Below are 15,328 nucleotides of genomic sequence, written 5' to 3'. Positions count from 1 at the left end.
CATTGTACCTCTTTGAACAGCAAGTGTCATGGTGAATGGTTTTCTTTTTCAGTTTTCATATTGGATAGTTGTTTGTTTGTCTGAGTGGTTATGATCTGTCTTCCCCATTAATATTTAAGTGCCTGAGACATGGAAATTGTCTTGCATATTACTTTACATCCTATAAATAAAAGACTCTTTGGAATAAGATAGAAGGTTAAGAAATACACATGGAAGGAAGGACTGGGACACAGCAAGAGAAACAGAGAGAAAAGAAAGAGAATGGAAGGCAAAGAGGGAAATGGAGCAGACCAGTCAACAGAAACACTAGTGACCTGGCTCAGGTGAAAACTGAAGAACGCACAGCTGCAAACAGAAGGGAGCAAGCAGGAACATGGAACTGACAAGACAGGGTTTAGATCAAACTCCTTTAGTGTCACCAGGTGACTATTATAATTGAACATAAAGTTAGGGCAAATATATTTAAATGGTGTCAAATAAATGATCCACTGAAAGAGATGCCTACATGTTCAACTTATAAAACTGGATAAGAAAACCCTAATATATCTTGTCATCTTACTACTACAAGAACTTTGAAAATGATGTTTATGAACTCATAGCGTGAGACAGCTTATGAAAATGGAAAGGCGATAGATAAGTTTACCTTGATTTGAATATTATATAAGGTATGTATATGTATATGTATATATATACATCACGTTACCCCACAAATGTGTACAATTTCATATCTTTTAAAATGTAAATTTTTAAAAATATGAATATCTAAGTTATACAAAAACAAGTATTTTATATATTCCAGATTTTACTAACAAAGGAAGTTAGTAATTTCACATCTTCAAAAAGAACTACATGCATGGCCAGTTTCTAGGGGCTCATGCCTGGAATCCTGACTTGTCAGGAGGCTGAGCTCGGAGGATCCCAGTTCCACAGGGACGGCTGGGAGACTCTTAACTCCAGTTACCCTCCCCAAAGTGGAGCTGTGGCTCAAGTGGGAGAGCACTAATCTTGAACCAAGAAAACCTCGAATATAGCACCCACATACAGAGTTCAAGTCCCAGGATTCATACACACACACACACACACACACACACACACACACACACACACACACACCTGAATGAATGAAAAAAGACAGTAAGATCAAACTTTCTACTAGCTGGTAAACATGCAGAAAAAAATTTAAATATTGACAAGCATATGAAATAATAATTGTACTTTTTACCATGTTAATTGGTCAAAACATAAAATAGACTTTTAGTTCTCCCCACCCCCGCCCGTCCCCACCCAGAATTTCACTTCAGAGAGGGGAAATCAAGTGCTTCTTGTGGAAGAGATGATTTGTACCAAGCTGTTCAGAGCAGCTTGGTAAATAATAGCAAGCATAATTAAAAATGCTTCATGTACTAAGCACTAAGAAGATAAGATACATCAATACACTTGGTAATGCAGTAGCGAAATTATGAAAATGTATACTCAGTCAATACATCTATCATGCAGTCAAACTTCTATCTCTGTGCCTGCATGATTGTTTTACGTTGGCAAAAATGCTCGGTGGATTTGACAAGCACAGAAGTCGGTGATGTGTGATATAAGACATGGGACATCTGGTTCAGAGCCCATAAGGGTCCCCTGGGATTGGGTTGACTTTGAAGGCATTCACACACAGTGAAACCAAAGGAGTATACTTTTTTTTTTCAAATTTTTATTATCAAACTGATGTACAGAGAGGTTACAGTTTCATACGTTAGGCACTGGATACATTTCTTGTACTGTTTGTTACCTTGTCCCTCATACCCCCCTCCCCCCTCCACCCCTTTCCCTTCCCCCCCGCCCCTGGAGGTGTTCAGTTCACTTACACCAAACAGTTTTGCAAGCATTGCTTTTGTAGTTGTTTGTCTTTTTTTACCCTGTGTCTGTCAAATTTGGTATTCCCTTTCAATTACTCTTAAGGGAGGAACACAGAGGTGCAATGTAGTTTATCACTGTTGTCATTTCTAATGCATTGTGAAATTATTTCTTTTGTTTAATCTTCCCTATGATTTAGCCCCTGTTGTCACTGTATTTGATTTTGGTACCCTAGGTAGTGTATATGTGTTTGTCTGAATCTGGAAAGTGAAGGGGAACATCAAAATGATGAGACAAAGGGTAAAAGGTGAACCAGCAATACTTACAAGACAATATGTAGTAAACCAACCGTACAACTTGGTGGAGGGGGGGAAAGAATTGAGGGAGGAAGACAGGTGGGAGAAAAATGAGGGAGGAGGTAACAAATTTGACAGGAAATGTACTCGATACCTTACATATGTAATTTTAACCCCTCTGTACATCACCTTGACAATGAAACTTAAGAATAAAAATTAAAAACAAAAACAAAAAGAGTAGGCTGACATTGGAAAGATTCCAATGTGGGGGCGATTGCACACACTTGGATTTTGTTCATGTGTTCTAAGCCTAGGATCCTCCAACCGCTCCTTACAGTTTTCAAAGCAACAGACCCTAACTGTGCCTCTCCTCGGCCCACGTGCAGGGCATTAAGCCACATTTCCCGTGCTGTGATACAGGATCCCACCCAGTTGGCTAAGCTCGAAGCAGCCTCCCCTCTAGACGGGACCACTCCTTCCCTCCTCCACTGCTCCTCTGTCCTGAAGGTCCAGCCAGTGACCTTGAGCGTCTGAAGGTCACTGAAGGGCACATCATGAGTGTCCCCAGCAGGGAGGGAGCTCCACTGGCTAGGGACTGCACCTTTTCTCACTGGAGAGGGTGGGGCAGGAGGAGGGAGGAATAAACAGACTATTTTCTTCTTCCCTGGTGATCCCCAACAGGGGAAGAAAAACAACAACAACAACAACAAAAACAACCAAACCAACAAGGAAAAGAAAAATTAGGCATTTTCTAACATACAGGAAGAAAGAGGGAAAAATAAAACCTTTCACGTTAAGATAGTATTGAGACTCACTCTAAAATAGAGATGTGTTAAGTCTGCTTCCTCTTCTCTTGCCTCAAACCCTCTAAATGAAGTAAAAATTACTTGCCAGAAGACAGGGGACTCCCTCAATGTTTAATGTCCCATGCTCCCCCAAACAGGTCCCTAAATGGCCCAGCACCTACTTCACCCTTGCTAGAGCTGGCAGGCACAAACCAAAAGGGGTTGGTAAAAGGCTGGCAGGTAGACTGCAGACTTCAAAGCCTCCAAGACAATAGGGACATTGCCGCCCTCTTGTGGTAGACAAAGAAAACAAAAAAGTAATTAGGTCTGGAGAACTGCAAATGAGCGTTTTCATTACTTCTCTGGCACATGTGGTGTGGTCATGCATGTGATCTCCTCAGCAAAACATGTATTAGAGCATTGACATACAGTGCATTTTTTTCATTCCATGTTCACGAGCTAAAATGAAATAGGGCTGTGGTGTTAGCCGGCAGAACGCAGAGACTCCACTTCCAAAGCAGGAGGTTCCGGTGATGGAAAGAATCTTCTCCACTTTAGCACTGATGCTGAATTTGGGGCCATCATAATGGCCATTTTCTAGGATAAAAGTTAAAAATGTGCAGTGCCTATTTATGTCCTTGTTGGTCCTCCATCTTACTAAGTGGCTGGAAATATCCATTTCTACACTAGGACACAAACAGACTCGGTGACCTAAGTGAAGCCCTCCAATTTTAGCTGCGGGCAGATGGGAGTGGGGTGGGCAGAGCAGCTTGCCTGCCTGTGCTCTCCACCCGGCACTGAGCCTCCAAGCTGCCAGTCAGCAGCTCCACCCACTCAGAGCGCCTGCCCTGGCAGGCAGGAGGGGGGAGGCCGGCTGGGGAAGCAGAGCTTCACCACTGCAGACTGAACCACCCCCCTCCAAACCTAACAAAGCAGATCCTCCATGACCCCAGATAAATGGATAGAGGATCATCAGTAAAGAGACAAAACAGTAGAATACTTAAAAAAAAAAAAAAAAGAAAAAGACTAGACCCAACAGACATCTGGGGTAATTCTAGACAAGAAGGAACAAGAAGGAATGCCCCCCCCCCCCGCACCATGGTAGAGAAAATGGTAGTTTATAAAACCTGTTGCAATAAATTTTGAAGTGATTGAAATCATAGGGAGTATGTTCTCTGATGTAAGTACAATAAAACTAGAAATAAAGGAAGAAAATTTGGGAAATTAATAAATATGTAGAGTGACTCACCTGGTACTATGCTTGCCTTGAGCAAAAGAAGCTCAGGGACAGTGCCCAGACTCTGAGTTCAAGCGCCAGGACAGGCAAATAAATAACTGAATAAATAAATATGAGGAAACAAAACCACATTTCTATAGATGCAAGGGGTCACAACCTCAAACTATCTAGGGTCAGACAAACCTATAATTCCAGGACTTGGAGGTCTGATCCAATGTGAGGCCTTGTCAAAAAAAGCAGACAGTCATTCAGCAAGCCAGAAACACAGCGTCCCAAAAGGTAATGGACACCGCCAAAGTGGTACTCACAAGAAGTCCAGAGCTATCAATGCTATAAACCAGAGGTATAAACCCAGTCTTCCAACTTAAAAAGCAGAAAAAGAATACATGAAATACAAAAAAAGAGAAAAGTTAGTAAAGATTAAGGAGAAAATAAACAAAATAGAGAATATAAAATACAGAAAAATAAACAAAATCAAAAGTTGGTCCTTTAAAGAGATCAACAATATTTTACAAACATTAAGCTATATTAGCCAAGGTTCTTGTTTTCTTTTTTAATAAAAGACTCAAATTGGGGCTGGGAATATGGCCTAGTGGCAAAGAGTGCCTACCTCGTATACATGAAGCCCTGGGTTCAATTCCCCAGCACCACATATACAGAAAATGGCCAGAAGTGGCGCTGTGGCTCAAGTGGCAGAGTGCTAGCCTTGAGCAAAAAGAAGCCAGGGACAGTGCTCAGGCCCTGAGTCCAAGCCCCAGGATTGGCAAAAAAAAAAAAAAAAAAAAAAAAGAAAAGACTCAAATTTACTACCATTAAGAAGGAAAGCAAGGATATTACTGTTGACTTACAGATATAAAAAAGGAGAATATACCAACAAATTAGATGAGTTAGGTGAAATAGAAAAAAAATCTAGAAAAAGAAGAAAACATACAACAAGTAGAGATTAACTAGTGTTAACTCAGAATCAAAACTGCTTTTATATAGAAAAATCTAGAACCAGAAGGCTTTTTGATATATGCAAGCAAATGTTTAAAGAAGAATTAATACCTTTCATTCACAAACATTCCCAAAACAGAGAATTAGAAGAAACACTTCTAAGTTCATTTTAGAAGGCTCATATTATTCTAACCATAAAAACAAGAGAAGAAAAATATAAACAAAATTAAGACAAATGTGCTTTAATAGACACCAACAAGAAAACTGACAAGAAAAACCACCAAATGAGAGAATATGTATGTCCAGTATGTCCAAAAGTGCTTGATATCATTAGCCACTAGATAAATACTAAAAAGAATTACAATGAGACACCACTTCAAATCTATGAATATCTCTACTATACAAACAAGAATTAACCAGGCATAGAGGTACATATTTGTAATCCCAACACTCAGGAGAACAACACGAGAGGATTACAAGTGGCTAGTCCAGGCTATGTAGCAAAATACTGTCTCAAACACAAACCAACAAAAACAGAAAAGAACAGTGTTGACAAAAAGGTGAAGAAGCCGAACACTGGTGGCTCGTGCCTTTTGTCCTAGCTACTCAGGAGGCTGAGACTGAGGATCACAGTTCAAAGCCAGGCAGGGCAAGGAAGTAAGTAAGGCTCTTATCTCCAACTAACCACCAGAAAAACCAGAGGTGGTGCTGTGGCTCAAAGTAGCAGAAGGCTAGCTTTGTGCCAAAGGAGCTCAAGGGACAGCACCCAGGCCACAAATTCAAGCCCCACAACACACACACACACACACACATATATATATAACATATATAATATATAATATTATATTATGTTATAATATTATATATAATATATATTTTATATATTACATATAATATATATTATATATGTTATATATATATATATAATTGAAGAAATTAGGGGGCTAGGAATGTGGCTTAGCAGTAGAGTGTCCTGCACGCATGAACCCCTGGGTTTGATTCCTCAGCACCACATAAACAGAAAAGGCCAGAAGTGGCGCTGTGGCTCAAGTGGTAGAGTGCTAGCCTTGAGCAAAAAGAAGCCAGGGAAAGCACTCAGGCCCTGAGTTCAAGCCTCAGGACTGGCAAAATATAATAATAATAATTGAAAAAATTAAAGACCTCATGTATTCCTAATGTGAATGTAAAAGAGTGCATCTACTTTATAAAAATAATTCACACTTTCTTCGTTAGACATGGAGGTACCCTACAATCCAGCAATTCCATTCCTACAAAATGAACTAAAAACACATATATTCCTCCCACAGAAACTTACGCATGAATGTTTACAAAGACTTTATTCATAGTAACCTATAAGTGAAAGTGAACAAATGCTCCTCAAGTAATGAAGGGGAAAGCCCAATCATTCTATGGAATAGTATTCTGCCATAAAAAGAAACAATTATGAAGTATGCTACAACATGAAAGAACCTTGAAGACCTTAGGCTATGTTTAAAAAAAAAAGCCAGACACAAAAGACCACATATTCTATTTCTGTGAAATGTTAAAGATGAGTTCATCTATGGAGGGAGAAGTAGATTCAAAGTTGTTAGGGGCCAGTACAAGGGCAAACAGGAAGTGAGTGTTAATGGACATAAGGTCCACCTGAGTGTCAGCAATGATCTGAAATGGAAGGTATGGTGATTCCTCACAGAAACTTAACACAGAGCAACTTTATGATCCAGCAATACCACACCTAGGCATTTATCCACAGGACTGAAAGTCAGGACAGCACAGAGGCCTCTGTACATCCATGCTCAATGGAGCAACAGTCCCAATAGCCAAGTTATAGAAATAGCCTGGGTGCCCTACAACAGATGAATGGATCAAAAATATGATAGACAATGGAATTCTATCCATCAGGAAGAATAATAGTACGTCATCTGCAGGGAAATAGATGGATCTGGAAGAAAAATAAGTCAGGCTTAGAGAGACAAAAGAAGCATGTTTTGTTTCATATGTGAAAGTTAGACCTAATATATAAATGTATACGGGAACACAGAGAGGACCATATGCATGGATACATGATCAGATGGAGTAAAGTATGGACTATTCAGAGGAAGGACTCCATGGTGTCACATCTTTGGATAATTAACAAAAGTTTAACAAAACGAACATCAGGAAGCCAGAACATGTCTTGAGGGAGGGGAGTGAGGGATAGATTACAGAAAGAGGAATAGTGGGCTGGTACAGTCGTGATATTCAATGTAATTATGTGAGAATAGAACCGGGAACCTTGAGGGGCTGGGTGGGGAGCAGATAGATGGGCTATGGGGGGGAAGCACAGGAGAGGAGACTGGAGAGAGGAATTCTACGCACATGTCAACGTATGAAACGGAAACTCCTTTGTGCAACTATTTGAAGACAAGAAAGAAAGTTGAGTATGCTGAAATGGAAATTTTCTCCATAATTGAAATAAATAAAATGTCTGTCGAGAGTAAATACTTGTAACATATATGATGATGGGTTAATATCGCGAAAGCATAAGAAGATGAATAGAAACGAAGCCAAAAGACATAAAACATCTTCTAATTCACATAATAGAAATATTCAGTGAGGTCATATGTAATACCTATGAGCTGCGAAATGGAGCAATCATTAGATGCTACTGTATTTCCTGTCATTGAAAAACCTTGTTTCTGGAAAGCACTAGTGAAGTTGCATGCAAATGGATACTTAGAGAGACCACCATGCACAAGTAAAAGTTCAAGCACTATTTTCGGGAAAAAAACAAAACAAGACAAAGCAAAACATGGCAGTGCCTTTCAAATTGTGCATATTTAATTCCATTTCTAAATAAAAAAATGGGAAAAGAAATCTGTGCTCATGCACAGTACAACTGTGGAAGATGCTTGCTGTGGTGTGCTTATGTTAGCAAAATGCTGGGGCACTCCCAGATGTCCATCTACAGACAAATGGTCAGATAAATGGGTGTACAGTGAGCCCATGCACAGCCCCAGACCTTCTCCCTGAATATCAGAAGACATTCATATCAAAGACATCAATATTAGAAGACATCGGGAGAAATGGCATTTAAGATCATACTTACAGGATGATCCCATTGTTAGAAAAAGACCTGAGACAAAACCAGGTTATAGGTACACAGAAGTGTTCATTCTATTTACCTCTGGGAAAGAGACTAAGTTAAGGAAGGAAGCAGATTCCCACATTTGAATTTTGATAAGAATCAATAAATCTAAGATTTCGATAAAATATCAATTCTATAAGTGTACTTTTTGCTTATGGAATAGTGTTTAAACCTAACTTTACATCTTTAAATACTTCACTTTAAAAAAAAAGAATAAAATTCTTACCTTCCAAATTTTCAATTTTCTCAATGTTGTTCAAAGCTAAATTCAAATATTCAAGTTTCTTGAGTTTGCTAACATTTTCTGGAATATACCAATAATATTATTAATTAGCCTTCAACATAAAAGACATTTTTCTATGGGGATATACTATGAGAATGATAAGACAGTTTAATGATGATTATTACAGTTAGCAAATGCATGCTGTTTTTAAAAATATGCGTCTGGACATCAGACATTGGTTGGTAACTGTGCAACAGCCCTCTCTACCTCTACCCTTCACAACGAAACCTAGTTTTGCTCAACCACTACCTAGCCCAACTCTCAGAGGACCAGTATAGTCAAACTGGGCCGGTGCATTGCCAGCCAGGGTCTTTTGCTGTGGAGGGGTTCGGATGCCAGTTTAATCCAAAGAGCACGCGAAGTCTCCTGATAGTCACATGGTACAGAATAGGACATCGGACTAAGTATTACCAAATAGAAGAAGCTTTCCCTAGCTTTTTGTCCTGCTAACCCTTATGAACGACGGAAGTCCTATTCCCATTGGTACTCACAACCATGGAGGAGTGGAGCTGGAGGAGAACGCTTACACTGTGTTTGGTGGAACAGAAAGAAGGAATCAGCCAACCCCGGGTCCACTCCACTGCTGGGGGTGGGAACTTTTCTTTTCTTTTCTTCCCAAGGCCATTTGTCATTTGTAGTATCACTCACAGGTCATAAATATTATTGATGCAGGCACATAGCCATGCGCCACCAACAAGAAACATCCATGCGTCTGCCCCTGGTGTACCAAATGGTTCAGTGGGCCTTACAGGGTATGTAGGCTAGATATTCTCCAGCCTTACAACTTATACATGGGTAAAAGGAATAATTATAGTTTCTTTATTCTCAACATGGATTTTGGGATATGTTCACTTCAAGGACAATTCAACTGGGTATAGGATTATCTTTCTTAATAATTCTAAAACCTCACACAGGTGAAACAATTGTAAACAATCAAGGAACCTCTGTGGAATAGGGCCTTTAAAAAATGGCTCATGCTGCTAAGGCTCCCAAGTACTTACTATATGCCATGCAGCACTCAAATAATTTTGGCTATCTTATCTTAGCTTATTAGTAACTGATAAAACAATCATTGGTGTCTCCTTCTTGCCAATGAGAATACTGAGACACTGAGAATCAGTCCACTTGCCCATAGTTAAATGGTAAAGACAGAAAATTGGACTCTAGAGCCATGCAGGAAATCTCTACCTAATACCTTAAGAGAACAGTTATTTCTAAGATGACCTGAAAGATGATATGGTCCTGGAAAGAGAAGCCCATTTGGGATGGCCTCACTGAAGTAATGTCGCCTCTGCCCATTTCTCGGAGATCTTATGAATACCACATTCGATGATGTATGATCCTCACATTCATCATCATTAATAACATCTTCAGTTTATATGCCATCATATACATGTTCCCATTGATCTGAGAGCATTGATATGTTCTCATTGATCTGAGTTAAAACTTTTGGGGACTCAGTCTACTCAGTTTTTCTTAAAATGAGGATTTGGAGGTAAATGGAAGCTTCTCTCAGCAGTTAAATCATTTAAGTTAATAGTAATGTTTACAAAGGGATCTCTAACACCATCTGGGATTCAATAGTCAGCAGATTTGGAGGTTTCTGGAAGCCAAGAAATACGACAAACACAGTGTCTCGTCTGAAAATCTGAACAACACCACTCAAAGTTGTCACTGTTGAAATTTCCAGCTGATAGTAAAATAATACCTGGTCAAAATCGAATTCCCTTTCCCCACTGTTGTTATCTGAATATTCCTCTAATGCTGAAGTCATCGGGCAGAACTCTAAGATTTTGTTCAGGAAGAACACACCATGTGTTCAGGAGGAAATCAAACATTTTGTCAGGAAGATTTTCCTTTGACTCCTTAAGACCAAGAAGACAAAGTGGTCGGGCAGGGCCACTCTCAGGCAAGGCCCTCTCAGACAGCAGTAAGGGGATCTGAGCATGATCCATTCTGGGAGATGTCACCAATTACTGCCCACAGACTCGTCGGGGACCAAATCTTATAACCCTCCACTTCATGAGGCCGCAGGGAAAGTGTCGAAAAACCTGACTAGCGGAACCCGCTTGCAACCCCTCTGCAGTTTCCTCTGGACCCAGAGGGTCCTTGGCTCACACTGGCCTCATTCCAGGGCAGAGCCTTCCTCTGCCGCCCGCCCATCTGCACTGCCAGGGAGGCCCAGGCTTTAGAGAAGGCAGTTCTTGCGCAAAGTTCTTCTACCTCAATGGCACAAGCGCAAGTGTGAATCCCAGAGAAGTTATTTTATTTGCTAAATAAGTGCCTGAGTGCCCGTGGGGACGGCAGGGGGGGGGGGGGGGGGGCGAGAGGGAGCAGTACTGAAAAAAAAAATCCCATTATTAGGATTTAAATGCGTTTAATTTAGGAATACGCTAGAAGCAAAAATTTCAGCTTTCTCACAGCTCTGAAAAGGCCTGAAATACTATGCCACTAATTAGTGATTGTGATGGACCCAGCTGTGGAGATGAAAATTTCGGGAACTCTTAGATCTGTACAATTAGGACCGTTCTTCAATGGCCCCATGTATAAAAGCTGTAGGGATTTTGTAACAGCCTTTAAAAAAAATTGAACAATGTTCCAGAGTTTCTAATTTCTGGTAAAGCAAAAGATGCAGAAAATACTTATCTGAAGAAATATAGAGCTTTTGTAGATCTTCCAAAAAATGATGCAAATTTAGGCTTTTTTACATCCTAAAACCAATTTGCAAATACCAAGGCAGTAGAGGCAACTACATTACCAGGGTTTCTCAAGCTCAGCAGTCCTGCAGTAGCTTTTGTAGAGCTGTCCTGTTCATGGCATAATGGTTAGCACTATCTGCACCCCCGGAACACACACACACACACATGCACACACACACACGCACACACTTGTGACAATCTGAAAAGTCTTTCCAGTTGGGGAAAATCATGCCTCCTGTTCAGAATCACTACACACCACCGTGGAAAGATAATGACTTTAAAGCTGATCTCTGGACTCTAGCACTAGAGCACGTGGGTCAGGCTAACTCCATCCTTTCTCCCTTCCCCCCAATTCCATTCACACCTCCTTTTGCAGTCTGGGGTACATTATCCCACTACTAACAACAACAGCACAGAAGCTTTCACCTGATGACTGTGTATTCCATGTTAAACATATTATTGCATACAGCCCTTACACCAATCTTGTACATTAGGTATTATTCAGTCTGCTTTACAGAGGACAAAGTTAAGACTCAGGCAAGCTAACCTCCTTAACTATTTTCATATAGTAAGCATCAAAGGCAGGGTTTATAGCCAGGTCTACCTGATGCCAGAGTCCGTACTTGCTCAGTTCTGCATGTGACTAGTGGACAAGTTTGTGTGTGTGTGTGTGTGTGTGTGTGTGTGTGTGTGTATGTGTAGGGGGATGGGGAAGAATTAGCAAGTCCACCTGGCTGCGAATCCAAGCCACATTCTTTTTTTTTTTTTTTTTTTTTTTTTTTTTTTGGCCAGTCGTGGGCCTTGGACTCAGGGCCTGAGCACTGTCCCTGGCTTCTTCCCGCTCAAGGCTAGCACTCTGCCACTTGAGCCACAGCGCCGCTTCTGGCCGTTTTCTGTATATGTGGTGCTGGGGAATCGAACCTAGGGCCTCGTGTATCCGAGGCAGGCACTCTTGCCACTAGGCTATATCCCCAGCCCCCAAGCCACATTCTTCAAAGAGATTTATATGTTACAGTATCAATATTTTCATCTTCAACCACCAGATACTTATACTTACCAATTTCCATCCATTCTAGAACTCCCCCAGAACCCATGTAGAGCCTAACACCTTGTGCTTAGACAATATGGCAGAATTAGTGTGTGGGAATGTGTTACAAGGACTTGGAGATTTACATAACCCTTTCAGCTATGCACAGTAATGTAAACCATGACAAATACACAAATTATACCCTCCTTCCATTCAAGCTTTAAAAACAAATAAGATAGACTAACGTGTTCCTCCTCACTTTTAACTCATCTCCCAAATCCCTGTGGAGATTCTTGCATACATCAAGACTATACAGGGAAACATCCCTCACACAACTTCAGAGAGATGGCAAAGTGTGTTTTCCGACGTCATTCTTTTCAGGTTATTATCATCCCTCAAGAATAATACAGCATCACCCAGCATTTCCCCCCATGCTAAATGTTAAAGAAAAATCATGATCACAAAGTACTGAAACTTACCAATTTTTCCGATGAGATTATTCTGAAGATAGAGAATTTTTAAATCCCGGCACCATTTGTCAATATGTTCTAGTCTTTCTATCTCTTGTTGATGCAGGGAGAGTTCCTCCAGGGAAAAAATTACACAGTCATTGTGCTCAGCATTCCGTCTAATAAGATCTTCTGTGACTGAAAGGCAATTTGCTGCATATTACATTTCCATCCCATTGTTCATCACAGGCCTATCATGTTATGAATGCATGGGATTTTTCTGTACAGTGAAATGTAAAATTTTCAGACCTAAGTGATTTTTCAAATGGGAAGAGATGAGGGAAATCCTGCCTCCTTACGAAGTTTTGGTGATGCCATGACAGAAGTCAGAGGGAAGAAAGAGACATGGGAATAACTGAAATCATGCTCGTTTTTGGACGTGTGCTATACAGATGGATGGACACAGAGCTGAGGAGAATGTTTCTATGAACTCCTAGGGTGGTGTCGTGTCAAACTGGATGCCATTCACTAGCTGACCTGAGACACAGGAAACTTCCATTGAGAACCAATCCCACCCACAGGGAATGGAACTATTTCATGAGGAACATTCTTCATTCATTCATTCATTCAATCAATCAATCCTTATTAACATAACCAACATCTAAGAGTAAAACACGAAACACTCCAGATACTGCGCTACCATCTTAAAATGCAGCCAATATTTGTTCTGTTTCTAGAAGGAAAAAAAGCCTTCTCGCGATAGGAAATGGGTTGGGGGCTGGCACCCCTCACAAGAATGATGTGCAGTGCCAGGCTGCCCAGATTCCAAGTGAGATGGCAACGGGACCAAGAGAGTAGAGACCACACAACGGTCCAGTGCTGAATGAAGCCCAGAGCAAAGTCCTAAGTGATGTTTTTTAAGACAGGCTGAAATCAAAGAGTCAAATAGTGCTATTAAAAAAAACTTTCAGATTTTAGGTAGGATATATATATCTTACATGTACATATAATATTATATATATATTACAGATCCATTCTAGGAGATAATTAAGACTGACTTATTTTCACATATGAGGTGCCAGGCACTAGTCTAAATGCTTTGCATGTATTAAAGTAGGGCAACAGGATAATTACTTTTGTTTTTCTGATATAAAAATTTAAGCTTCTAGAGTTTCTATAACTTGTCTAGGGTTTGATAGTAAGTGTGAGAGCCAGGGATTTTGTTGTTGCTGTTGTTGTTGTTGGTGGTGGTGGTGGTGTGTGTGTGCTTAATGTGAACCCAGAGTTTTGTGCATGCCAGACATGTCCTCAACCACTCAAGCCTTGTCCCCCGCCTCAGACTATTTGTTTGTATTTTGAGGATAAAAAGCCTCTCATGATTCCTTAGGCTTCCTGAATATGCTCAGTTCTTCCTAGCAACCCTGCTGGGCTCATCCGCATGCTACCTCCCTAGGAAATGGAGTTTATCTTGTGTTGCGATAAAAACTCTTGTGTGGTGGGAGGTAGTGGAGCTTGCAGTGAGTTCTTGAGACGACAGACAAGAGAAGAAAGTAAAATAGCACACACGACGGAAGTTCCATTGCTCCAACCCCTAGGCTCCCCTGACAGGCGGGGATGACTGCAGAGCTGAAGGTGGGAAGCGGCCACGAGGAGATTGAAAGGTCAGCTCCACCAGCCCCCCAGCCCCCCAACACACGCAGGATGCAACACACACGATGCAACACACACCACACACCACACACGCGCACACACACGATCCCCTGCCCCCCCCACCCCGCCCCAGGCAGTGGCCACCGGGACTCCGTGGTCAGGAGCTGAAAGCCAGGGTCCCATGGAACCCAACACGAGACCCCAAAGGGACAATCGAGGGAGGAAGCTGGGGGTCGCTTACTCCGGCCCATGGCGCCTCGCTCGGGCTCGCGGATCCCCTGATGCCCCGGGGGAGCCCCGGACTCGTTTCACCCTTCCCGGCACCTCCGCGTCCCGAGCCGGGAACCATGGCAACCGGGACGCTACGGCGGCCGCGAGGGGCCCCGGCAGCTCAGGAGGAGAAACCTGAGAGAACGCGGCGGGGCGGGCGGGAAGGGGGGAGCGGGGGAGGGGGATCCCAGGCCCTGGAAAGCCGGTGGAGTGAGAGGGAGGCCCGGACACGGCCCGCGCCCCGCGCCCGCCCAGGCCTCGCCCGCTCCCTCCCCGCTCCCGGCCCCGCCCCGCCACGGCCCCGCCCTCGCCCGGCCCCCCAGCCCCGCCACGGCCCCGCCCCGCCACGGCCACGCCCACTCCCGCCCAGGCTCCGCCCTCGACCCACCTACTCCCGCCTCCGCCCCGCCCTCTCCCCAGGCCCCGCCCCGCCCAGGCCCCTGCCCTCCCACCAATGCCCCGCCCAGGCCCCGCCCACTCCCAGGCCACGCCCTCCCCCGCCCCCCCATCCTAGGCCTGCTCTCAGGACTGCACGGTGGAAGCCAATTGCCTCATGTCCCTCCCTTCCCCCCTCCCCCCTTGCTTCCTTCACTCTCCATTTCCCCCTTTCCCCCCCTTCTTCCCAATCCCCATTTCCCTCCTCTTCCCCCTCCCTTCCCTCCTCTTCTCCCTCCCTTCTCCTCCCTTTTCTTCTCCCCCCTGCACCCTGCACCCCCTCCTCCCC

The 15,328-nt window shown here is 42.7% G+C and overlaps 1 protein-coding gene across 1 annotated transcript in view; it reads right to left on the bottom strand.

The window, feature by feature from the left end:
- Nucleotides 1–14,708, bottom strand: part of Dnaaf11 (dynein axonemal assembly factor 11) — a 59,298-nt gene extending 44,590 nt beyond the window's left edge. The window contains exons 1-3 of the mRNA XM_048358698.1: nucleotides 14,576–14,708; nucleotides 12,715–12,882; nucleotides 8,453–8,530 (exon numbers count right to left, since the gene is read on the bottom strand). Of these exons, the coding sequence (XP_048214655.1) occupies nucleotides 8,453–8,530; nucleotides 12,715–12,882; nucleotides 14,576–14,585 (256 nt within the window). The 5' untranslated portion in view covers nucleotides 14,586–14,708. The remainder of the gene's footprint in view (nucleotides 1–8,452; nucleotides 8,531–12,714; nucleotides 12,883–14,575) is intronic.
- Nucleotides 14,709–15,328: the final 620 nt, after the last annotated feature.

The sequence above is a fragment of the Perognathus longimembris genome, chromosome 12, assembly GCF_023159225.1.
Source record: "Perognathus longimembris pacificus isolate PPM17 chromosome 12, ASM2315922v1, whole genome shotgun sequence".
NCBI lineage: Eukaryota > Metazoa > Chordata > Mammalia > Rodentia > Heteromyidae > Perognathus > Perognathus longimembris.
Note: the sequence above shows the minus strand (reverse complement) of the source record. Positions and strands in the feature narration are given on the sequence as shown.